The 24979-nt window shown below is 41.6% G+C and overlaps 1 protein-coding gene across 6 annotated transcripts in view; it reads left to right on the top strand.

Moving 5' to 3' along the window:
• AREL1 (apoptosis resistant E3 ubiquitin protein ligase 1) overlaps positions 1–24979 on the top strand; it is a 44480-nt gene that overhangs the window by 2649 nt on the left and 16852 nt on the right. The window contains exons 1-5 of one of the 6 annotated variants that reach the window (XM_055538660.1): positions 11336–12908; positions 15021–15131; positions 19135–19195; positions 20041–20267; positions 21199–21436. The exons of 1 other annotated variant lie outside the window; for it this stretch is intronic. In XM_055538660.1, coding sequence (XP_055394635.1) covers positions 19180–19195; positions 20041–20267; positions 21199–21436 — 481 coding nt within the window. In that variant the 5' untranslated portion in view covers positions 11336–12908; positions 15021–15131; positions 19135–19179. Of the gene's footprint in view, positions 1–11335; positions 12909–15020; positions 15132–19134; positions 19196–20040; positions 20268–21198; positions 21437–24979 lie in introns of those variants that run through there. 4 more of the 6 variants (XM_055538661.1, XM_055538659.1, XM_055538662.1 and 1 more) reach the window with 4 other exon arrangements.

Here is a 24979-nt window from a genome sequence, read left to right as displayed (position 1 = left end):
GTGAGATCTTTTGTTGCAGAGAACAGACTTTCTAGTTGAGCTGTGAGGGCTTAGTTGCTCCAAAGCATGTGGGATCTTAGTTTCCTGAGCAAGGATTGAACCTGTGTCCCATGCGTTGCAAGGTGGCTTCTTAGCCACTGGACCACTAGGAAAGTCCCTTTACACTAACTTTTATGTCTCATGAGATAGGAGTTTTTCCCCCAACAAACATTAGTTGCTGTTAGTTATTTTTCAGTTAGCTCGACTACATCTAAATGTGGTAGCATGGTATGTGTACAGCAGTCCCTGTTTGTAAGATATCGATATTGAACTGGTTTGTCAGGATACCTGAGAAGTACGTTACTGCTGCATGTTCATTCATTCAGAGGCATTTATTGGAGGGCCTGTTCTGCTGCAGCAAATGTGCTGGTTATTCTTCAAGAACTCAGGCCTGTATTAGAGAAAGAGTTGTGAACAGGTAAATTATGGTAGGTGGTTGAACCAAGGTATGCAAATTGAAATACTTTATTTTTTTAAACTATAAAACTTTTTATTAAAAATTTTTTTTTTATTTTGTATTGGGGGTAGCGAATTGAAATATTTTAGAGAATTTATTCTACCTGTTCTTCTTTCCGGAAATGGACCAGGTCAGAGTACTGTCGTGTAATATTTATTTAGTGCTATAACATATAACAGATTGGATTTTATGACTATAATGGATTCTAGTATGTCAGTTTATCTTTTAAATGACTTTAGTCATTAAATAGTTTAGATGTAAATTTCAGTTATCTTTCTTTTGTTTCTTCGTTTACGCTTCACTAAAGCATCTGCTTACAATGCGAGAGACCGGGGTTCAGTCCCTGGGTTGGGAAGATCCCCTGGAGAAGGCAGTGGCAACCCACTCCAGTACTCTTGCCTGGAAAATCCCATGGACTGAGAAGCCTGGTAGGCTACAGTTCATGGGGTCGCAAAGAGTCGGACACGACTGAGTGACTTCACTTCACTTTTCCAAAGTTCTGAGGTTGTTTAACCTTATTGTAGCGTGTGTATATGTGAGCATGCCTGAGTCTTGATACAGTGTCATGTCTCTATGACATTTTCCTGATGGGACTCTTGAAGCCTATACTACAAAATGTGCTTTAACAGAGGGAGATACATATTTATCTGGTTATTAGAAACCAAACAGTTATGGTAGGTATATGGCTTGCCATTTAGCCTGAATTGGAACAGTATCATATGATTTTAATATGTATTTTTGTTACCTTGAGAAGTTGAGGAATTTGTACCATGTTTTTTAGAGCTTTTAGCTGAAGCATCCATTTCACTGCAGTTTGCATTTTGGTGTTGAGATGCTAATTGTCAACATCTGTTCATTGTATTTTTTAAAGTACTGACACAATACATTTTACTAAAAGATTAAATGGTCTAGTGTATTCACTCAACTAATGGTTTTGAGATTCCTTCTCACTTAGGTACTTTTAAGATCTTATACGGTGTTCCTGTGTGATTCCTACCTTCTCTTCCCAATGCATATCCATCTATTTTTATCCTTTAACAAATAGTTCTTCTTTTTGGACTAGCCTTAAAAACAAAGAATGAAATAAAACACTTTAAAAAGCATTTAAAATACATTTCTACCATGAAAAATTGGGATTGACTTAACTAGATGACTTGTCTTTATGCTTCTGTATGTCTTCAAGGCCATCTGATTCCACCTGAACCATTCAAGGAACCTGAATTTGGTGCGCCACACATCCTACCCACCAGACACGAAGCCCACTACTCTTAGATATCTACCAGCCATGCTTCTGGTTTGTTTGTTTGTTTGCACTTGTATAAGCTCCCTTGTCCACCCCAAGAACTTTGACTAAGAGAAAATACACGTGCTAGCAAAAGTAATCTCATTGTAAAAGTTGCTTTTACATTTAAAATTCCTCAATTGCTAGCTTACTGTGATTATAAAGTGCAGAGGATTCTTTTTGTTGATTTCTCCACCTCCCTACCCCTAGCATCCATTTCCTCCCAACAGATTTTCCCCCATGTATTCTCTCTCCTCTCTTGCAGCCATGTGCTTCAGGGGAAGCCAGCCACATCTTCATGCCAAAGAATGGGCCTGGTTGGCTAAGAATAATTCCATCCATCTTTACCAGTGTCTAATTTAGGAGAAGAAATGTGATTCAATTTTGGTCAATGAGAGATTTAAGTTTGCTCTTGGCTTCTTTAAAAGTCCTTCCTCATGCTTTCATTGTGTTTTCTATTCATTATTCTTTTTGGTCAGAGATTAGGTAAAGGTAACTTATTAATACACAACATTTACTATTGTGTCCCTCCCTTTGTTTTTATCCAGAGATCTAGCCCAGGTTATTTAAAACCCCTGGCTTGTCCACTTAGGGAAGTTTAACTCCAAGGATTGTTGTTGTTGAGTTGCTAAGTCATGTCTGACTCTTTGTGACCCCATGGACTGCAGCACACTAGGCTTCTCTGTCCTTCAGTAGCTCTTGGTGTTTTGCTCAAACACATGGTCATTGAGTCAGTGCTGCTATCTAACCATCTGATCCTCTGCCGCCCTCTTCTCCTTTTGCCTTCAGTCTTGCGCAGCATCAGTCTTTCCCAGTGAGTTGGCTCTTTGCATCAGGTGGCCAAGGTATTGGAGCTTCAGCTTCAGCATCAGTCCTTCCAATGAATATTCAGGGTTGATTTCTTTTAGGATTGACTTTGTTTGCTCTCCTTGCTGTCCAAGGCACTCGTAAGAGTCTTTTCCAACACCATAATTTGAGAGCATCAATTCTTCAGCGCTTAGCCTTCTTCATGGTCCAACTCACATCTGTACATGACTACTGGAAAAACCATAGCTTTGACTCTAAGGATCTTTATCGTCACAGTGATGCCTCTTTGCTTTTTAATACGCTGTCTGGGTTTGTCATAACTTTGCTTCCAAGGAGCAAGTGTCTTTTAATTTCATGGCTGCCAGTCACCATCCTCAGTGAATTTGGAGCCCGAGAAAAGAAAATTTGTCACTGCTTCTACATTTTCCTCTTCTAGCCATGAAGTGATGGGACCAGATGCCACGATCTTAGTTTTTTTAATGTTGAGCTTCAAGCCAGCTTTTTCACTCTCTTCTTTCACCCTCATCAAAGGCTCTTTAGTTCTTCTTCACTTTATGCCATTAGACTGATATCATCTGCATATCTGAGGTTGTTGATATTTCTCCCGACAGTCTTGATTCCAGCCTGTGATTCATCCAGCACAGCATTTCGCATGATATACTCTGCATATAAGTTAAATAAACAGGGTAACAACATGCAGCCTTGTCTTACTTCTGTCCCAATTTTGAACCAGTCAGTCATTCCACATAAGTTCTATCTGTTGCTTCTTGACCTGCATACAGATTTCTCAGGAGGCAGGTAAGGTGGTCTGGTATTCCCATCTCTTTAAGAATTTTCCACAGCTTGTGATCCACACAGTCAAAGGCTTTAGTGTAGCCAGTGAAGCAGAAGTAGATGTTTTTCTGGAATTCTGTTGCTTTCTCTGTGATCCAGAGAATTTGTCGTTAGTTTGATCTCTGGTTCCTCTGCCTTCTCTAAACCCAGCTTGTACATCTGGAAGTTCTTCGTTCATGTACTGCTGAAGCCTAGCTTGCAGGATTAGCTCCAAGGATACCCCTTGGTGTATGTGGTAGAACTTAGGAAAACAGTTAAAACTTTCCAAGTGTGATTTGGTTTTTCATATCCTGGTGAAGAAGGAAACCTGGCTGGGCTACATAAATGGTTTATAGAAAACCATTTAAACAGATAAGGTTTTGAAAAACGTTTTAAGCAAGCATTACCTGAATTGGAGCAATGACTTGGGAGGCATGATCAGAATCCTAAGGGGGAGTGTGAATGGAAAGTGGGGAGCCATATGTACTTTTTTTAAACCCAGATTTTGTTTTGGAATCATTTTAGGTTTATAAAAAAGAAGCAGAATAGTACAAGGAGTTTCTGTTGTACCTTTTACCCAGATCTCTCCCTAATGTTAATGTCTTACATAATCGTGGTAACATTTTGTCACATCTAAGAAGTTAACATTGGTATGAATTGAACTGCAGACTTTATTTGGATTTCACAAAACTTTTCCACCAATATCCTTTTTCGGTTCCAGGATACCACACTGCATTTAGATAATGTATGATTTTGATAAATAGATTGGGGTTTTCAGTGAGCTTTTTCTGTGCCATGTATGTGGTCCAGTAATCCTCTCTGACCAGTGCTGAGGAAAGTCATTGACCTTGAGAATAAACAGTACCACATAGGTGGTTTTTGTAGCCTTTGATGCTCAAAGCACTGTTAAGCCAGTGGAAGAGTTGGCTTTGCTCCCAGGAGGGTGGTGTGACGTTTCCTGAGAAGCTTAAGAGCTGATCCTGATTGTGGGTCCCTTCTTAGCTTCTACTAAAACCGTGTGTATACCTCATAGATTTTACTACATGGAACTATCCCCAATTATTTCTTGTCTTCCTCTTTACTAAATTGTGTGTCTCCAAGGGGTCAGGAACTATCTTACTTATTTTGGAATCTAGGAGGCCTGGCCTGCTGCAGTCTGTAGGATCGCAAAGAGTCAGTCACGACTTGGCAACTGAACAAGAAGAAGCATCCAGCATATTGCTTGGCATGTAGTAAGGTCTTAATACACATTTGAAATTAATAAGTCCTCGTTTGGTAACATTGATTAGTTATTAGGTCAACAGAAGTTATGTTTTGAATGCCATGTGTTGAGTTTCTCCAAATTGAGCCCTCTTAAGTGGCCATTTCTGTGCCTAGTTGAGTTTTTCTTCCCAGAATTTTAATCAGAGAAGTATAAAATACTCATTTAAGGTTGCTCTTTCTTCTGATTATATAAACAATTTATTTCCCTTAAAAAAATAAGAGTAGGATTGAAAGTAATAGCAGTGTATGTGTGTGTGTATGTATGTGTGCGTGTGCGTGTATGCATGTGCTAAGTCACTCAATGTGTCTAACTCTTTGTGACCCCACGGATTGTAGCCCACCAATCCTCTGTCTATGGGATTTCCCAGGCGGGAATACTGGAGTGGGTTGCCACTTCCTTCTCCAGGGGATCTTCCCGACCCAGGGATCAAACCCATGTCTCTTGGTCTCCTGCATTGACAGGTGGATTCTGCACCACTGCGCCACCTTGGAAGCCCAATAGATGGTAGTAGAGGTAGAAACTGGGTTAGCTTTTGAGTATATGTGTGATGGTTGCAGTTTCACCCCACTGGGCTGTAGATCTGGCCGTTTGCCTGCCATTTCATGCACAGTTAATGAAATAAAAACTTCCTAGACTTATTGAGGGAGACGGCTTGTCAGATTCAGAGAATTAGTTTAAAATTTTTCCTGTTACAACCAAGATTCGGTGGCCCAGGGTCACCTAAGCATAAAAGCTGCCATGGTATGGGAACACAGGGGTCTGTTCTAAATCTGTGGATCGGGTACAGTAGATCAACTTGGTAAATAGGAAAAAAACATCAGGGTAAGAGGGAGTTGTAAATCAGAGCTGCTGTTTTCTTGATTTAAAGTCTGTGACAGGGGCCTTGATGAGCCAGTTTTCTATTTTGTTTCTCTCCAGATGTTCTGTGAAGTTAGGAAATGAGCAATGATAACTTCTCATTTCATTTCTCCGTTTTAGTCACGTTAGCTTTGTGTACCTTTTTCCTCCTTTCTATGAACTATATTTTATTCCAAGGGGCATAGAATAGAAATTCGTATACCCTGTTCATTTAATTTTGAGTCTGAAGAACTCTGGCTTATTTTAAAGAGACTGATGTAATGGAATCCAAGTTGAATTAAGAAATGTAAAGTTACTTTTAAGAACCAACGTCAGGGGTTCAGAAGTTTTATGTCAATTTGAAGAGACCCGAGGGACTAAAATCTTGCCTACATTTAGAAATGCCATTTATTAGATTGAAGAAGGGGAACATCTGTTAAAAGATAAAAATCTTTCCAATTCTGAAATAGACTATAACTTCAATAGTGCTTGGTAATGTGGGAAGTTGATTTTAAAAGAAACAAAGGGAGAATAAAATTGTGTGACTAATTATGAGATAAATGGAATGCAGGCGTTTTAAAGAAAAGTCTTGTTAAAAACTTTGACGAGGTTTTCTTAGATGAAGCTTTTAGATAAAATTTCTAGAAGAAAATCTTTGTGACCTTGAGTTAGGCAAAGATTTTTAAAGAATTTTTTAAGATAGGAGAAAGGACAAACTGTAGAAGGAAGAAAAAATGTATAAGTTAGATCTCATCAAGTTAGGAAAGTTAGGAGCTTTTACTCATTAAACAGCATTAAACAGCACCGTTAAGAGAGTGAAAACGCAAGTCACAGCAAATACTTGCTGAGTGTGCATCTAATAAAGGACTTGTATTCATAACTTAAAAGAACTTTTACAACACGACAGTAAGAAGGCAGCTCAGTTTTTAAAAATGACAGAAGATTTGGATACCAGAGAAGCTTTATAAATAGCCAACAGGCCCAGGGAAAGATGCTCAGTATTGTTAGTCCTCGGGGACTTTAAAACCACAGTGAGATACCACTTCACACCTATTAGAATGGGTAAAATTTAAAAGATTGATAATACCAAGCATAGGTAGATACAGTAACTGGAGCTCTCATACATTGCTGGTGGAGATGCAAGGTAGTACAGCCACTTTGGAAAACAGTTTGCCAGTTTCTTATAAATTAAATGTATACTTATTACATGACTTGGCAGTCCCACTTTTAGCTGTTTATCCAAGAAAAATGAAAACGTATGTCCACATTACACTTGTATTTGAATGTTTACCCATAATAGCCCCGCCCTGGATAGAATCCAAATGTCCTTTCCTGGGGAATGGATAAACAAACTGTATGCCCGCATCATGGGTGACTACTACAAAGGGGAATGAACCACCAATACAAATAACAGCATGTATGGAGCTCAAAAGTGTTGTATCACACACGAAAGACTGTATTTTCTATGTGATGTCATTTATAGGCATTTTGCAAAAGGCAAAACTATAGCAAAGTAAAGTACATCAGTGGTTGTGTAGGAGGGTAAAGGACTGCAAAGGGTCTTGAGGAACTTTGGGGGGTTATGAAATGCTCTGGATCATGATTGTATTTTACCTGTATCATTACCTTATACAGTTGTCAAAACTCTTAACTGTATGCTTTAAATTGGTGACTTACTACATGCAAATAACACTTTAGGGAAACTGATTTTGACAAGAGATTGGACAAAGGTTTTTTTTTTTACTAGTGATTTATATATTTGGAGAAGGCAATTGCACCCCACTCCAGTACTCCTGCCTGGAAAATCCCATGGACGGAGGAGCCTGGTAGGCTGCAGTCCATGGGGTCGCTCAGAGTCGGACAGAACTGAGCAACTTCACTTTCACTTTTCACTTTCATGCATTGGAGAAGGAAATGGCAGCCCACTCTAGTGTTCTTGCCTGGAGAATCCTGGGGACGGCGGAGCCTGGTGGGCTGCCGCCTATGGAGTCGCACAGAGTCAGACACGACTGAAGCGACTTAGCAGCAGTAGCAGTAATTTATATAGGATTAAAGAATGCTTTAAAGTTTGCATCTGAATTTGTTATAGACATTAAAATAATTTTGAAATAATAATATCACTGAACTGAGTTGCAAAGAGCTTACTAGTTATGTTAGGTCAAGTTTAAATTAATATTATTTGTAAAAATAGATAGAGATAAAATATAAATTTTACATGAAGAAGTTGCTGTATCAGAGAATGAGAGTTCCATATAAGGAAAAAAAATGTGAGGGCTGATTTTGAATTCCCCACTCTGGCCTAAATCTTTACTTGGTCTAATACAATTCACCATCACTTTGGAGGAATAGTCACTTCCTTTTGCCTCCAATAAATTACTTAAAAATTTTTTCTCCTCTGAGTTTCTTCTCAGTTTGATTTGCTAGCTCCTCTGAGGAAGCAAGGGCAGGATATATCTAAAGTTGGTCCCCTCTAGCAGTCTCTCCCCATTCCCCATGTCTTTTGACTGCCCTCCAGATCCTGGTGTCTCTAGCTTCAGATGCTGATTTCCACTTGTCTTGTGGATTTTCTCATCTGGATATGTTCTGTCTATGTGCCTGCTCAGTTGCTCAATCGTGTCCGACCCTGGGACCCCATGGACTAAAGGCCGCCAGACTCCTCTGTCCATGGGATTCTCCAGGTAAGAATACTGGAGTGGGTTGCCATTTCCTCCTCCAGGGGATCTTCCCAACCCAGGGATCAAGCCCACGTCTCCTGCATTGACAGGGGATATCCTGTAGACGCTTTAAATTTAAGTTCACTTCTGCACTCATTACCTTCCCTCCATATCTGCTCTGCCTCCTTAATTCTCTGTCATTATTCATCCAGGCTCCCAAGCATAGAAAATCCTGACTTGTCTTTGGCTTCTTGCTCCCCTTGGGCTTTTTGTCTCGAAGATCACTGATCCTGTTGCTTCTAACAGAAACAAAGCACACTCTAGTCTCTTCCTGTCTAGTTATGACCAGTGCCTAGAAGCTTCCTTGGACAGTATCCTCTTGTCTCTCAGCCATTGATCTTTATCTTCGGAGTCTCTTTCACATTGCCCCCAGAGTTACTTCTCTTTAAATGTGTGATCCTGTTACTCCCTTAGTTAAAGAACTTCTCTTGTGGCTTTGTTGCTGTTTAGAGTCTAATCAAATGAAGTCATATTCCTTTAAAGTTCCAAATTAAATACTTCTGAGCTCTCTTTCTTCCTATTCCAAGAATGTCTCTCCCTCCCCAACCCTTTTGGAGGTTCTTGATGCATCAGTATTCCTGGATAAGAAGGTAGGCTCTGGGATCACATTGCCTGGTTCCTTCAGTTGTCAACTTAGTGACCACAGACATGTTATTTTAGCTGTCTGTACCTCCGTTTCCTAATCTATAAAATAGGCATCATAATACAGTTACCTTATACGGTTGCTGAGAGAATTAAATGAGATGATCCATGAAATACTTCACACAGTGCTGGCACATAGTAAGTTCTCAGTAGAGGTGGATTCTTGTTTTTATCATCATACTGGAAAAAGAATTCAGAAAACTTAGTGTTTTGGATTGTTGCTGTCATTGGTTCAAAATGAGATTTCTCTGGATCTCTGCATCTTTCCTGATGAGGAGAGAACAGAAATGAAAGCTGTGTAACTTGGCTGAACCAGATTCCCTCAGGTACACTCAGTGCTGTCTTCCTCATTTATTTGGGTTGGGTGGCTTGGGCACAAACCGCCATCATAACCTGGCAGGCCCGAAGCCTGGGTAGCACATCAAGCCATATCCCCTGGGGCTCTCCTGTGGTGCCAAGTCACCTGGGCCTAGTTTCCAGTCTCAACCGGTCTTCCCTTCCCTTATAGTCCAAGTCTTGCTCCCCAAGGGCAGCTGAATTCCTTCCTTTTCTCAGTGCATTTCCATGTTATACCCGAGGCAACAGAAGAGAAGCTAAATAGCTTGTTCAGGATCACTTAATTGTAAAATTCATGCTCTTAACCACTGCACTGTGCTGTACTTAGTATCAGGCACCCTGGTTTAGCCCCATGGTTTTCCAAACACTTTGCTTTCATAATGCTTTTCATTACTCTCTCTTGACTCAGTACTTTTACTTAGGCTGTTCCTTCTACCTAGGATACTGGTTGTTGTTGTTGTTGTTGTTTCCCTGCCTTGCAAATGGCCTACTCATTGTTAGGTAACAGCCCCACTCAGGCAAGATAACCTCTCTCCTTCCTTTGCCTTCCACACATTGTTTTTCTCCTCTTTTGTACACCTGCTACGTTGTATTATCTACCTCCCACATTGGACAGGGTTAATGGAGGTTGAGAAAAGACTTTGTCTTACTTATCCTTGTGACCTTAGCTTTTAGCACACAGTCTTAAAAAATGAAATGAATGAAGAATGAATGATACAGAAGAACCTAAAGATGTTAGTTTGCCAATAAAGGTCCAGCTAGTCAAGGCTATGGTTTTTCCAGTAGTCATGTATGGATGTGAGAGTTGGACTGTAAAGAAAGCTGAGCGCCAAAAAATTGATGCTTTTGAACTGTGGTGTTGGAGAAGACTCTTGAGAGTCCCTTGGACTGCAAGGAGATCCAACCAGTCCATCCTAAGGGAGATCAGTCCTGGGTGTTCATTGGAAGGACTGATGTTGAAGCTGAAACTCCAATACTTTGGCCACCTAATACAAAGAGCTGACTCATTTGAAAAGACCCTGATGCTGGGAAAGATTGAGGGCAGGAGGAGAAGGGGGCGACAGAGGATGAGATGGTTGGATGACATCACCGACTCAGTGGATATGAGTTTGGGTAAACTCTGGGAGTTGGTGATGGACAGGGAGGCCTGGTGTGCTGCAGTCCATGGGGTCTCGAAGAGTCGGATACAACTGAATGACTAAACTGAACTGAACTGAGAGATATTAGTAGTGAATTTGCTAAAACTGCGTTTAAGGTAAGAGAAAATACAGATGTCTAGGGATGGAGGAACATAGAAAAAATGTGAGTATATGAAATGAGTGGTAATGGGTAGTATACCAGTAAGTTGAATGGGGGTTGTAGTGCTTTTCAGAATTTTCAGCTCAGGTACCTCTAATGGTAGAGGACAGTGGGTGTGTAACCCTTTGGGGGCTGGGAACAGAGCCTGAAGTCGCCTTTCTGCCTCAGTGACAAAAAGCATATGAATGTTTTGAACATGTCCATGTTCGTGTCCATGTTTTATCTTTAGAAATTCATGCATGTTTTGCATTCTATTTTACTATCTAAATGAGTTTGTTATAACATGAAAATACTTTTTTCTCCCCATCCACCTCATCCTCTGATAGCTGGATGCAAGTGGGAATGTGTCCATTTATCCTCTGTCTCCTACCACATTCTGGCATGACCCAGTGCCCAGATCAAGGAAGCACGGAATGGGTTATAGTCTAATACAGCAACGTTCTAGCTTTCTGTTTGGGGGGATCGTCTGCTTGGGAGTATTATGTCATGGAACCGAGGAGGGTGAGCTCACCCTGTTCTGACTAATGAGGCTGTTCCTGGAGGGCTGCAGTCATTTGGAGGCACCTCATTACCAGATCGCTGGGGAGCAGCTGGAGAGAGTTCACAGAAGACCCACAGGAATGATTAAGAGACTGGAGGGGCTGATGGATGAGGAAAGAATACAAATGAAAACTATAACTTGGCTGAACCAATGTCACAGGAATACACAACTGTATAAATATCTCAAGAGTATAAACTTGACGGGGGAGGGTGGTCTTTTATGGTGGGATTTAGTGGTGGGGAGAATAAACCAAGGGTGAAATTTAAGCAAAGGAAAAGGTAAACTAATATTCTCAAGTGTCTGATAGCGCACTTTATTTCTTGGAACATCCTCAGTTGGGCCACTCTAACTTGTGGGCCTTTGGCTAATTGAATGATCTGTGTTTTTTATTCGACTTCCGTGGACTTGAGGTCGTCACTTCTCTGTGTAGAGAATGCCGGAGACTAACATCTTACAAAGCACACATCTTTCTCTTGTCCCGACTCATTCTGTGGGACTCAGTGGTTATTATTTGGTACTCCTATGTGCTGCCTATCTCTTTATCCCTTTATGTACCAGAATTCTGAAGTGGACTTTCACATACTTTTTTTAAATTAATTTTTTATTGGATTATAGTTGATTTACAATATTGTGTTAGTTTCAGGTGTACGGCAGAGTGGATCAGTTATACATGTACATCTATCCACTGTTTTAGATTTTTTCCCCATGTAGGTCATTACTGAGTCCTGAGTATAGAGTTCCCTGTGCTATACAGGGATCACAGCTTTTTAGAACAGCACTTTAAAAGTAGCGACAGAGTCAGTATGTGTGGCGATAATTTTAGAAACCCAGGTACAGTATTTGGTCCCTGAGGTACTCGTTGGTTTTAGGAAATTGTAGCCTTGATGAAATCTAAGCATGATTGTATGAAGCACATACTTTGGGAAATGGTTGTATAAAATGCCTATTTGGGGTATGGAAGGCATAAAACTTTTAAATGACAGTTGAAATTAGCCAGGAGACATATTTGCATAAAATCGCCAGTTTTATAGCTGTTTTCTTAAGTAGGGACAGTAGAACTGGAAGGTGATTTTTATGCCTTTTTTGATACATAAAAATGAGTTTATTAATACTACACATTTATGTAACTTTAAAACTAAGTCGTCTATACCAGAAGTGGATAAACTTTTTTTGTAGACAGTCAGATAGGAAAGCTTTGTAGACCATACATCTCTGCTGCAACTACTCAACTCTGTGTTGTAGTTCAAAGGCAGTCAAAGATAGAATGTAAACGAAGGAACTTGGCTGCATTCATTCTTTCTGACAAAACTTTTTTTTTTTTTTTAAACAAAACCCAGTGACTGTCTGGATTCGGCCTGCAAGCTGTAGTTTGCCAGCTCCTCCTGCTGTAGACCCTTGCTGCTCCTGAAAGCATGGTCTGCAGACCAGCAGCATCAGCATCACCTGTGAACCTCATAGAGAGGTGCAGAATAGTAGGTGCCTTCTCAGGCTGGCTGCTCTAGAGTTGAGGCCATGCTTCCTGAATTTTAACACACATAGGAATCACCTGGGGAACTTGTAAAAGTATGGACTCTGAGATGACTTTGAATACCATGTTAGTCACTGGGAGGCAAAGATGAGTAAGACCCAGTAAGTGTCCTCAGGGAGTCTACAGTTCATTAGGAGAGACTACTGTATAAACAAATAATTACAATACAGACTAATAAATGCTTCAGTAGAGGTATCTTCAGCATAGGAGTATCACAAATGAGGAAGTGATTGGTTCTGCCTGGTGTGGGGAGTCCTCAGAGGGTCTTAGGAATTGGACCAGGAAAGGGGCTGGGGGCTTGAATTGAGTCTTGAAGCTCACTAGAAGCACTGAAGCATGGGGAACAGAGGTAAGTGTGGCAGTTCATTGTTGGGCACCATAAAGATGATATAAGATCTAGGAGTTACATGATTTAATAATCGAATAGCTGATCACAGGGTTGGAGACCCACTGAGATCATTATGAGTAGAAATAAAAGTTCAGTACATTCTATTATATTTAACTAGTTTTAAAATACTGTTTCCTTGGTTGAAAAATAAAGATCTCTTGCCTGTTCTCTCCCTTTTTTAGAAGAACAAAACAAAACACAGTATTTGTTCAGAAATAGAAACTTCTTATATATTTTCCTATCATTAAGAATTTGGGGGACTTCCCTGGCAGTCCAGTGGTTAGGACTCTGCTTCTACTGCAGGGGACACGGATTCAATCCATCCCACATGCCTCATGGTGAGACCAAAAAAAAAAAGAGAATTTGGAAAACACTAAAAGGTACAGTTAGAAAAAAATGTCTGTAATTCCAGACACCAAAAAATGACCACTATGAACATTTTTATGTTGCTCTTCCCAGTCTTCTTTATATAATGTAATATTTTAACAATTGGACTCATGTAAATAATTTTGTGTTTGCTTTTTCATTTAACATTTTATTTGTGAGTGATTCACTGGGTTGTTATTCCTTCAAAGTATCATTTTTTAAATGCTTATATTACATTCTGATGGATCTCTTATAGTTTATGTAATTCTTGTTTGTGGCTCGTTTGAACTGGTTCCAGTTGCTAGTTGACCCAGGTTTTGGCTGATGTACTTGGCAAGTCTGTCACCATATTTTAAAATAATAACACATGCTTATTTATTTTTAATTATAAGAGTTTGCCAACTTGTTTGATCTGGTGGCTTTCACCCATTCTGTTCTTTGGCTCTTGTTAGCATTTTTTAATTTTGTTTCTTTGTTTCCCATTATAAAAAGGCAGCAGAGTGGTCATCCAAAGCATGGCATCTGAGTCCAGGTTGTCTGGGTTTGACTCAAGTCTACTATGTACTGTGGTGATCTTGAGAAAGTTCCTTGAGAAAATGCCTCAATTTCCTAATTTGTAGAATAGAGATAGTTGTATCTGTGTCTGAGGGTTGTGAATTAATACACGTGAAGGACTCAGAACAGCTTCTGCCACGTGGAGAGGTCCTGTCTCTTCACTTAGTGATCAGTAGTTTCTTGTTGTACGGTGGCTGTTCTTGCTAGAACCCCCTTTCTGCTATATTTAGTTCATGAATATCTTTGGTCAGTAAAGATTGACTTTACTCAACTTTATTACTCAGTGTCTTTATCTTGAATGTTCACAGAAAACTTCCCCTCACCTGTAGTAGCAAATTTTAGTAAAATTTTAAAGTCAGTACTAAAAGTAAACATAAAGTCAGTATTGTTTAACCCTGTCTTGGAAATGCATACATAGGCACAAAGGGAGCAAACTGTATATAGGCTGACTGATCAGGTTATTTTTTAATTTACTTTTTAGTTGGATGATTAGGTTTTCAAGCTCTTGGGTGGTTTCCCCTTTCCAGCTGAGTGTTCCCTTGGTTCCTTTTTCATGGCTTATAAGGCCCGCTGCAACCCAGCCCCACTGTCGTCTCCTTTCATTTCTCTTCACCTTGTTCCCTGTCCCATTAAAGTGAAACTGGTTGTGTGGTTGGGAGGAGACTCAGTCTTAAGTCTGTGCTCTGGTTTGCTTCTCCTGAAGGGTTGGAATCAACTGAAGTGCCAGAGCTCCTTTCTGGGAAGTGACCAGCTAAGGCGGTGAGATCGCCTCTTGGCTTTTCTCGTGATTTTAATTGGGAAAAGCTTGGTCAGAGGTTCACCTGCCTTTGGTTATTTTTGGTGCCACAGGGTTTCCACTGCCTATTCTGTGCCTCTTGTTTGTTGTTTGCTGGGAGTTCTCTTTGAGAAATGAAAACCTATCCCACTGACTCCTTTTTTTCTTTGTAGGATAGGATCCTAAGACAGCAGACCCGATGCACCCTTCTGCAGCTGACTGCACCCTGCATTAGAAAGAGGTCCAGAGATGATGTATTTGAGGATTATGTTTCTCTACCCAGGAATTCAGGCAGTTCATTCCAGAAACACTGACCCTCTGCTTGTGTGACACACCCTTCCTAAAGATCTGATGGACACTTTCTGTTGACCTTGCAGCTGTTTTTTCACGTGGAAGTTGGAAGACAAGGTGAAAGTGGCCGAAAGGTACCTGCTTTGGTGAATAGACGTGCTCCCCTCGGTTCTTAGAACATGGGACCTCGTTTAAAGGTAAGGTGATAGGCTAGTTAAGGTTCACTTCTTATTAGGATGGAGAATATGGACTCAGTGACCAGTTTCTGAGTTCTCTCAGCAAGGCCTAGCTGGCATTGACATGCGCAGTTGCAGTCAGAATTGACTTTATTCCCAGCAGGGCATATTCAAGTATGAAGAAATCAATTCTCCATTTCTGGGAATTGACTTTTTCACACTGGATCTTCAATGTTAGGGCTAAAATTTATTTGATACTGTAATTATAAATCTTTGTACTAAAAAAAGGCAAAGAGTTTTAGAATATGTGTCAGTCAACTTTCTAACATTCCCCTGAGACAAACAGCTTCAAGTATTTCCCCTTTCCCTCTTTTGTAGATAATGTGAGCCAAAGTGCTGTAGTATTAAGCAGCTTGCCCGGGATCTTTTAGTAAGCAAGCGATATTTCTGCATTAGATAATCGGTACTGCATTCCATTTTCCTTTGTAATGCTTTATTTTTATTTCAAAAGATTAAAAAGGAGGCCATAAACATTTATCTTTCTAATTTTAGCCTTGGTAAGATTGGGTAATGTTTTTCATACTTCTTTTACCTGTTTTCTTAAATCTTTTCTCTCCCCAAATACTTCACTAGTCGTATGACTCCACTCTTTTTTCGTGATTCATGATTCACAGTTACATGAGGTTAAGAACATTGGGCTTCAGAGTTAGACATGGGCTTGAGTCACTTATCCTGCTGGGAGATGTTCAGCAAGTCAACTTTTCCAACCCTAGCTTTTTTTTTTCAAGTCTTTAAAATGAGAATAATAATGCTTATTTTGCCAAGTTGTATTGGTGACAATTATTTAGGCTAACTTGTGAAACACTTAGTACACTGTTGGCCTGTGGTAATGACTCAGTAAGGGGAGTTGCAACCTATGGGTTTACTGCTGTGAGGTGGGACGGGAGGGGAGATGGGGCAGAGAGCACACCAGAGGTACAGTAAGAGGACAGAACTGCCACAGAAGAAGTGAATCTGGAATAAAAGTGATTTGAGGGGTCACCCTAAAAGGAAACCCTGTATCCAAAGGCATGGAGGCTTTGTGACAGCATCCAGAGGGAGAAGATGCAGAAGGCAAGTTTAGAATGTGACCATGGAATAAAATTTAAAAAAAAAAAAAAAATTATTTTAAAATAAAATATAAAAATATTTCAAAAAAAAAAAAAAAAAAAAGAATGTGACCATGGGCAAAATTGAGAGCTGGGTAAAGTATTGTTGGGGGGGGGTGGTTTTGGAATGGGATTGTCGAGAAGTGGGATAGTTCATAAAGATCACATTAATGAGTGATGAATTGACAGAGCTAATTCCCTGGTCACAAGGTGGCTTCATGGAAAAGAGAGTTTAAAAAAAAAAATTGGTATGCTGAGTTTTAAATAATAGAGGAAATTGGAATAGAAAAGTAGAATTGATGTATTAGAAAAGGTGTAGGTGATCTAGATCAGTGGTGGTGATGATTTGGTTGAGCAATAAGTGAATGGGGAGAAGATGGACAAGGTTTTAACAAAGTCAAGTTTATTATCATCAGCCATGAGGACTGAGACTATGGCTGTTGTATACCATTCCCCCAGTATCTGGCGTATGAAGTAGGTACTCACTATTTGTTGGATGAATTATTTTAGTATGAATTTTTTTAAACTCTTGATTATAAAAGTTTTCAAACATGAAATTAGAACAGTATAAAGAATGCCAGTGTAGGCAGAGGATTTAAGTATGATTAGGAAGGCTTAAGGAAGCCTTTCTTTTTGTAGTTCTGATGCGTTTCTCGTTGAATGAAGTGTGACCCTATAGAGGAGTTCCCTCAGTTTCTTATTGGCTCTGAAGCAAAGAAGCAGTGATGCTGCTACTACTGTTGATAATAGTTATAGTAATAGTTTTAAAACTGAGAACTCACTGGCCCCATTCTAGGTTGTTTACAAGTATTAACCCTTTACACGTATTAACCCTTTTCATCCTCACAGTACCCCAATGAAGTACACACAAATATTAGCCCCATTTGATAGATAAGGAAACTGGCAAATTATAGAGAAATTAAATAAGTTGTGAGTGGCAGAGAATGGATTTGAATGCAGGTAGTCTACCTTTAGTCTAGGTATACCCTCATTCTCTGTATTATTTTTTTTTGCTATACTTTTTAAGAGTCTTGATAGTTGTGGAGAGTTATATGGAAGTCCTATCACACTAAAGGAGATGGTACCATAGGAATTATTAAACCTCAACCCTTTTTACAGCAATGTGAACTCCGAAGCTTAGACAGGTCATACAATTGCAGCCTGGAACTGGTCTCTTGGCTCTGACTTACTGCTTGTCAGCTGCCTGTCACAGAAATGTTGTAGTTGTCAGAGAGATAGTACATAGGAATTTCCCCAGCCCTCATAATGTGTGCCATAAATTTAGTGTTGCTTTTATTCCTCCAGGGAGTAAGAGACTTAAGACACAAGTCTGTAGCATCACCTACATACACTTCATTTTCTACTGAGTGCTGTAACTTTGCTGAGGACTAAATGTTCACATCCAGGATCAGATTGAATGACATCCAACTGAGAGAGTGTCTGAGACAATTAAACTGCTGGTTTTGGTTCCACCAAGTTGCCTGGTACATCCTGTAAGGCACAGACAGATGCTTTTAGAGAGATGATAACAGCTTTTCAGCCTCGGAGATGAGATATTTGTTTGGAAAGGAGACTCCCTAGCTGTGATCTCAAATTTTGAGTTAGTGTATTGTCTCTGTAGACCCTTTGGAGAGCAGTGTAACCCATGTGTATTGATACCGCTAATGTTCCATATGTAGATTTCTTTTCTGATGGGACTTGAGACACCAGTCTCAATAGTGATTTCTAAGAAAATTGACATGGTCACTCCTCAGATTACCTACTCCTTATGGTCTCCATTGGATATATTGTTATCAAAGGATCTAATGGCCATTTTCAGCCACTCTTTCTCCTAAATTTTCCCAGCACAATTAGACATCAAAGCACAAGCTGTTCAAAAAAAAAGTGATTTGGTTCGTCTCAAATCTGAGCATAGAAATTTTCATATGTCTTATCTCTAAGTTATATATTAGTGGTGACGAAAGGTGCTGGCTTGAGATCACATTGATAACCTTAATATCTATTGACTTTAAAGAGTGACTTTAGTGCACTGTGAACTGGAGAGCACGTATAGCCTGCTAAGGTCAGAACTCAGGGGTGAGATAGGAATGTCAGTGTGCATTGCATTTTTCCTTGGCAGTACCTTGGGTGGTTCAAATGAGTAAGAAGATTGAAGTCTTACTCTGGAATAACTCTACTAATAGTGAAAGTTTCCCCTCAGACTCTGGCCCCTGTCTGAATTGTTCTGACCTTGGCAGACATCACTTGGGATGAGAAGTCCAGTCTCCTCCTCTGGTTCCTCTCCTTGGCCTCTGCTGGGCTCATCTTTCACAAGGCCCATTAGTTTGTCTGATTGGTAACAGCAAAAAAAAAAAAAAAAAAAAAAGCCAGCTTCTCTTACATGCCCACCGCTTATTATTGAGATGACCCAGAGTTCATTTTAATTACATAATGCCAACATGATGATAATAATCCTTGCTTTAAAAAAAAAATCCACATTTTATATAGCTATTTCTACTTAGATGAATTACTTCCAGAAGGCAAATGTAAGGGGAAAGTGACTCCATTATCCTCTTTGCTTGTGTTAATTAGCACTACTTTGCATGGGGGAGGGAAACTGTCTTGGGGCTTCCAGGAAGATGAAAGCCATGTTACTGCATTTCGTAATTAGAAGTGGCTGTTTGTGGTATTCCTAGGGTGGTCGGTAGATTGGAAATTTTTCGGGGCAATGATGCAGTCTGTTTCTCTGCAGTGTTGTAGGGCACCTGTCAAGCTAGAGAGAGAGCAGGGACAGGAAGGCCAGAGATGGTTGGCTCAAGCCACATGCTCTGCTTTGTCTCTCCCTGAGACGGCTGCAGGGAAGAGTCAGGAAAAACTCAACACGTTTTCTTTTGCAGCTGCAGCTGTGATCCTCGGCTGTCTGTTGGCACTGAAGGGACCTGATGTTTTACGTTATTGGTACGTCACGGAGAGAGCCCTCTCTCATTTTTTTGGTTAGGGTTGCTTATATCCTTTTCTGCTTCCCTCTTTGTCCTTGAAAAGAGACTTAGAAATATTTCTAATCATGCCAGAATGTACCTTCACAGAGTTAGCAGCGGAATTCATTCACTTGAGAAATATTTATTGAGTAATTATAGCCAGTGCCAGACACTGTTTCCTGTCGAGTCAAAGTCAAATAAGGCAAAAATCGGCCTCCATGAAGTTCGTAACACAAAGGGGAGAAACGTTGAGTAGATGAATCAATGTACAGGAGTTTGAGGGAGCCCAGAAGGAACCCCTGACTGTGGGGGGGCTTTTGCCAAGTGGACAAGGAAGGGGAGGGCTTCCAACTGGAGAGAGCAGAACACCCATTCTTTTTACTACTCTTGTCAGGGCCCAGCACGGGCAGGGAGCTTGTGGGTAGGCATTGTATATGGTCCATGGTATAGAACAAGGGTTGGCAGACTTCTTCTGTGAAGGGCCAAAGAGTAAATATTTTCAGCTTCCCAGGCCATACACTCTGTGTCCCCACTGCTGAACTCTGTGGTTTTAGGGCAAAACCAGCCCTAGACAATCGTAAATGAGTGGGTGGGGCTGTGTTTTAGTGGAATTTTATTTGCAAAAACGGGTAGTGGGTGGAATTTGGCCCAAGGACCTTCGTTTTTGACCCTGGTACGGAAGGAAGTTCCTGTCTTCACCCACAGAGGTGGTGACCCAGTAGAGTGGGTCTTTGGACTTCTCCCCTGACTGATGGCTGGCCTGTTCCATAAGGAGAAGCTGTAATGTGTAACTGGAAGGTGGTGTGTGTTCTCTCTTTCACATAGGTGGCATCACAGTGTCTGTGGTTGCATTCTTCTTCACAATTAAGTTCCTCTTTGAGCTTGCCGCACGAGTAGTCAGCTTCCTTCAGAATGAGGACCGCGAACGCCGAGGGGACCGGACTATATATGACTACGTGCGGGGAAATTACCTGGATCCCCGGTCTTGCAAAGTCTCCTGGGATTGGAAGGACCCCTATGAGGTGGGCCACAGCATGGCCTTCCGAGTGCATGTAAGGGAATGTTTCTGTCTCTGTATGCACTGGGGTTTCTGAGTCAGTTGCCTTCCAGAGCCCAGTCCGGTCTGGCCTGGACTGTTAGTATTTTCCCTTGTTTTTCAATTCCCCCCATCTCGCCCCCCTACTCCCACCAGGAACTTGGGAATTGTTAACATCTAAAGAGTCAATTTTTCTATCATTTGGCTTTAATAGGTACTCAGCTTAGAAGAAGTATAAAGCTTAATGTTACATTTTCACAATGAGAAAAATGTTACTGAAGAGGGTAGGTGTTGTAGATTAGGGGTTGGCAAACCATGGCCCAAGGGTTAAATCAGGCTCACTTCCTGCTTCTATAAATACAGGCTTATTGGAACACATTCGCACCTATTCATCTTCCTGTGCTGCCTATAGATGCTGTCACATTTGAGACGTTAATCACAGCTGAGTAACTATGTACGACCTGCTAACTAACAGTATTACTCTCTGGCCTTTTGCAGAAAGTTTGCTGCCTCTGCAGTGACTTCTGCACTGCAGCCTTCTTCTTAGTTTCATAGTCCGAAACCCCCAGCCTTGCCTAGAGCTTCTGTTTACTCAGTGCCAGTGATACCCACTGACTTCCCCTTATGTTTGAGCTAGCAGTGATAAATGTAAGAAAAAAGGGTGAGTAAGACAGGGGAGGCGGCCTCTGTGGTTCATTAAGTGTCAAGTTGAAGTGGATTCAATAGTATATTTCACCCCTTTCCTCTGAAATGGTTAAGAATCTGTCTGTGATTAATGGTTTTCTTCGAAGCATGGAGAGAACTTGTTTCTCCTTGTGTGAGCAGGACTGTAGGATTAGGTGGGTGTGGGGATTTACCAGCCACCCCCTCCCACCCCACACACTCTCAAGTTGCACAGCTGTTATCCCCCTGCTCACCAATGGGTGTCCCTCTTCTCCCCACCACAGTTATTCTATAAGAACGGGCAGCCCTTCCCTGCACACCGGCCTGTGGGACTAAGAGTCCACATCTCTCATGTTGAGCTGGCAGTGGACATTCCAGTGACCCAGGAGGTCCTCCAGGAGCCCAGTTCCAATGTGGTCAAGGTGGCTTTCACTGTGCGCAGAGCTGGGCGGTATGAAATCTCAGTGAAGCTCGGTGGGTTAAACGTGGCCTATAGTCCCTACTACAAGATTTTTCAGCCTGGTAGGTTTTTTGTTTCTCTCTCCCTCCATTCCTTCCTTCCTTTTTCTTTTCCTTTTTTCTCCTTTGCTTTTTAAATAGTGCCTTTATTGAAATTTAATTCACATGCTTTATAATTCATTCATTTAAAATACACAATTTAATGGTTTAAAAATGTATTGCTGGGTGGTATTATTGCCTGGTGTGAGTATACCATACTCGATTTAATCTTTCACCAGTTAAAGAACATCTGGGTTGTTTTCCAGTTTGTGGCCATTATGAATAGTGGTTTTAGTCTGCATGTCCCTAGTGGTTAACAGTGTCGAACATCTTTTCATGTGCTTATTTGCCATCTGTGTGTCCTTTTCGATGAAATGTCTTTTGTCTGTTTTCTAATGGGATTTTTTGTTTTTTACTATTGAATTTTGAGAGTTCTTTAAGTCCTTTGTTACAGATGTGGTTTGCAAATATTTTCTCTCAATCTTTAGCTTTTCTTTTCATCTCCTTAATGGGGTCTCTCACAAAACAAGTTTTAATTTTGATGAAGTCAATTTATTAATTTTTCATTTTATGGATCATGTTTTGGTGTCTGAGAACTCTCTGACTAGTCCTAGGTTCTGAAGATATTCTCCTGTGGTTTTTTTTTTTGTAAAATTTTCCAGTTTTAGTATTTAAGATTGTAATCCATTTTTAGTTAGCTTTTGTAATTTAGGTCCGTATTTTTCTTATAAATGTCTAGTTGCCCCAGTGTCGTTTATTGGAAAGGCTATCTTTCCCCTAGTACATTGGTTTTGCGCCTTTGTCAGGGCTCTATTGGGCATATTTGTGGTGACCTATTTCTGGGTTCTCGTTCTGTTCCTTTGGTGTAAGTGTCAGTCCTTCCACCAATACCAGAGTCTTAATGATGCAGCTATGTAGTAAGTCTTGAAACTGGGTAAACTGACTCTCCACTTTTCTCTTTTAGAATTGTTTTAGCTTTTCCAGAACTTTTGCCTTTCTATATAAATTTTATTTTATTTTTTAGTTCTCAACCTGTTTAATGTGTAAAAGGGGAAAAAAGAGGAGGTAGGCAAAGTTTTGGTCTGAATACATTCTCGGAATGCTGGCCAACCAGAGCATCATTCTGAACAGCTGATTATCTTCTGTGACTCAAGAGTTTCCGTTTCGAAAAGACCTAATTCCATGGAATTATGGTGACTCATTTATCATAAGAATTAAATACAGAAATTTAAAGGCTCTGAGCAAACAGCAGGGGTGGGACTAATATGACAGTAATAGATGGAGTTGATGGGGCAAGAGGCAACCAATCATAAAATTACTTTTCCTTTGTAACAAAGGGTTCACACTTTTAACATGAATTATACATTCATTATGGTTTTTAAAAACAGTCAAGCCTAAATTCTTCATACCATCGAGAAAAGATACACACACTGAAAACCTGCTTAAGTACAGAACTTTTCATTTGACAGCTCTTGGCCAGGGCCACGCACATTTTATAGGGAGCTTTTGCTTCTCAAGCTTAGTAAAAGTCTGACAATCATTTTGTATAAAAATAAGACTTAAATTTAAAACCTCACCAAACTAGGAATCTGATGTAGAAAATCAGTGACACCGGAACGGCTAAAGCTGGTAGTTCTCAGACTTCAGCCCTTGTCCCAGTGACCTGTGAGGCCCCGCCCCACGTGTCCGAGGCCTGGGCGGGCCCAAGTCCCTGAAGGGCCAGCGGGTTCCCCCGAGGGGAGCTGCGCTGCTGCTCCAGGAACCCTGGCTCAGAACCTCTGCTCACCGCAGACCGTGTCCACACTCTCGTCAGCCGTGGTTCCTCTGCGGGCGACAGCAGGAGGCAGCGCTCTGGAGTGACACCACCGCCCGCTGCTTTATGGTCAGAAGAGAGAGGTCCCGGGCTTGCGGTCAGGTTGCATGGAGTGCTGCTCTGCCAGCATGTGATGCGGTTTACAACTAAAGCCACAGACGATGTGTTTGAGCGTCTGGCACTCAGTCACGTCTGATTCTGTGACTACGTGGACGGTGGCCCGCCAAGGCTCCTCTGTCCATGGGGGTTCTCCAAGGCAAGAATACTGGAATGGGTTGCCATTCCCTTCTCCAGGAGATCTTCCTGACCCAGGGATTGAACCCAGGTCTCCTGCATTGCAGCTGGGTTCTTTACCATCTGAGTCACCAGGGAAGCCCCCAATATACTTGAAGTGTATATTTAATGCTGGAAATTCACCCCATGGGACAGACAGAAGGCTGTGAAAGGAAAAGGCACCATAACTAAGCTGTCCTTGGAAATACTGAGGTGTTTTTTTTTTCTTTTCTGTCTCAAATACCTTCCCTTTAATGTAACTTCAAGCCCAACACTCTGGGAGGTAAACAGTCTGGTAATTACGAGGGATGAGAGGCAGCATGAGCCCCAGGACGACAGGAGGAGCACTGGGGTCTGGCCACTCCACTAACTCTACAGCAGGGCCTTGACACGAGAGCCCTGGGCAGCTGGAAGACACACGACTCCTCAGGTTCCCACCCGTCATGAAAGGGTGCCCCTGAGAGCCGCTCTGAACTGGGCTGGGCAGAGCCACGCCATAGTCTGGCTCAAAACGGCGACCCAGAGAAACGGTGCCCATGCCTCGAGGCCACAGGGGTCCCTCTCGCCTAGCCCAGCGCCTGACACCACACAAGACAAGACATGTGGCCAGTCTCAGAGAAAGAGGGGCTTGCCACTGGGGTGAGAACCCTGGAAGGAGCTGACCCCAAACCCAGAACTCTCAACTCGGGAAGTTTATTTAAAATGAGTTATTCCAAGTAAAACGCACGGCCAAATTCTAAGTGCAGCAAGAAGCAGCCTCAGGGGAGGAGGCTCCGGGTTCTGCCAGTCTGCACTGGGCCCCAGGTCCCCCCTCCCTGCCCCAGGCCCTGCAGTGAGCTCCCGGTGGCCGGACTGGGGGGGCTACGGCCTCCAAGTGCCACTGCCAGCCATCGTGGGGAAGCTCAGTTTGGCCAAACTGTTCAACACCAGATTCCTTCCGGCAAGTCCCTATGGATGCCCATCCCACTCTTCCCCAGCCTCTTCTCCTGCCCAGCCCAGCGCCCTCCACCTAAAGTGCCACCTGCCTGACACTGAGGGCAGCTGCGGCAGAGCTCAGGTCATGGGGGTGAGCCGGCAGCTGGCAGGGAAGGGCTCCTTTCTGCCCATCTCACAGTCCTGTACCATTGGGAAGAAACAAAAAGAAATGCAGATTTCCTGATCTCATCATCATATGCTCCAAACTGAACACTTAAAGGCAAATCATCATCTTAAAGTACTACATTTAGTGATTCAGTTACAATATACACGTGTTTTGTCTTCCCCTTGATCCAACTGTTGCTATTGCTTCTTCAGTTCAGTTCAGTTGCTCAGTCGTGTCCGACTCTTTGTGACACCATGAATTTGCAGCACGCGAGGCCTCCCTGTCCATCACCAACTCCCGGAATTAACTCAAACTCATGTCCATCGAGTCGGTGATGCCATCCAGCCATCTCATCTTCTGTCGTCCCCTTCTCCTCCTGCCGCCAAATCCCTCCCAGCAT

The sequence above is a fragment of the Bubalus kerabau genome, chromosome 10, assembly GCF_029407905.1.
Source record: "Bubalus kerabau isolate K-KA32 ecotype Philippines breed swamp buffalo chromosome 10, PCC_UOA_SB_1v2, whole genome shotgun sequence".
In the NCBI taxonomy this organism is placed as follows: Eukaryota; Metazoa; Chordata; class Mammalia; order Artiodactyla; family Bovidae; genus Bubalus; species Bubalus kerabau.
The sequence above is the reverse complement of the archived record's forward strand: the minus strand, read 5'-3'. Positions and strand labels throughout refer to the sequence as shown.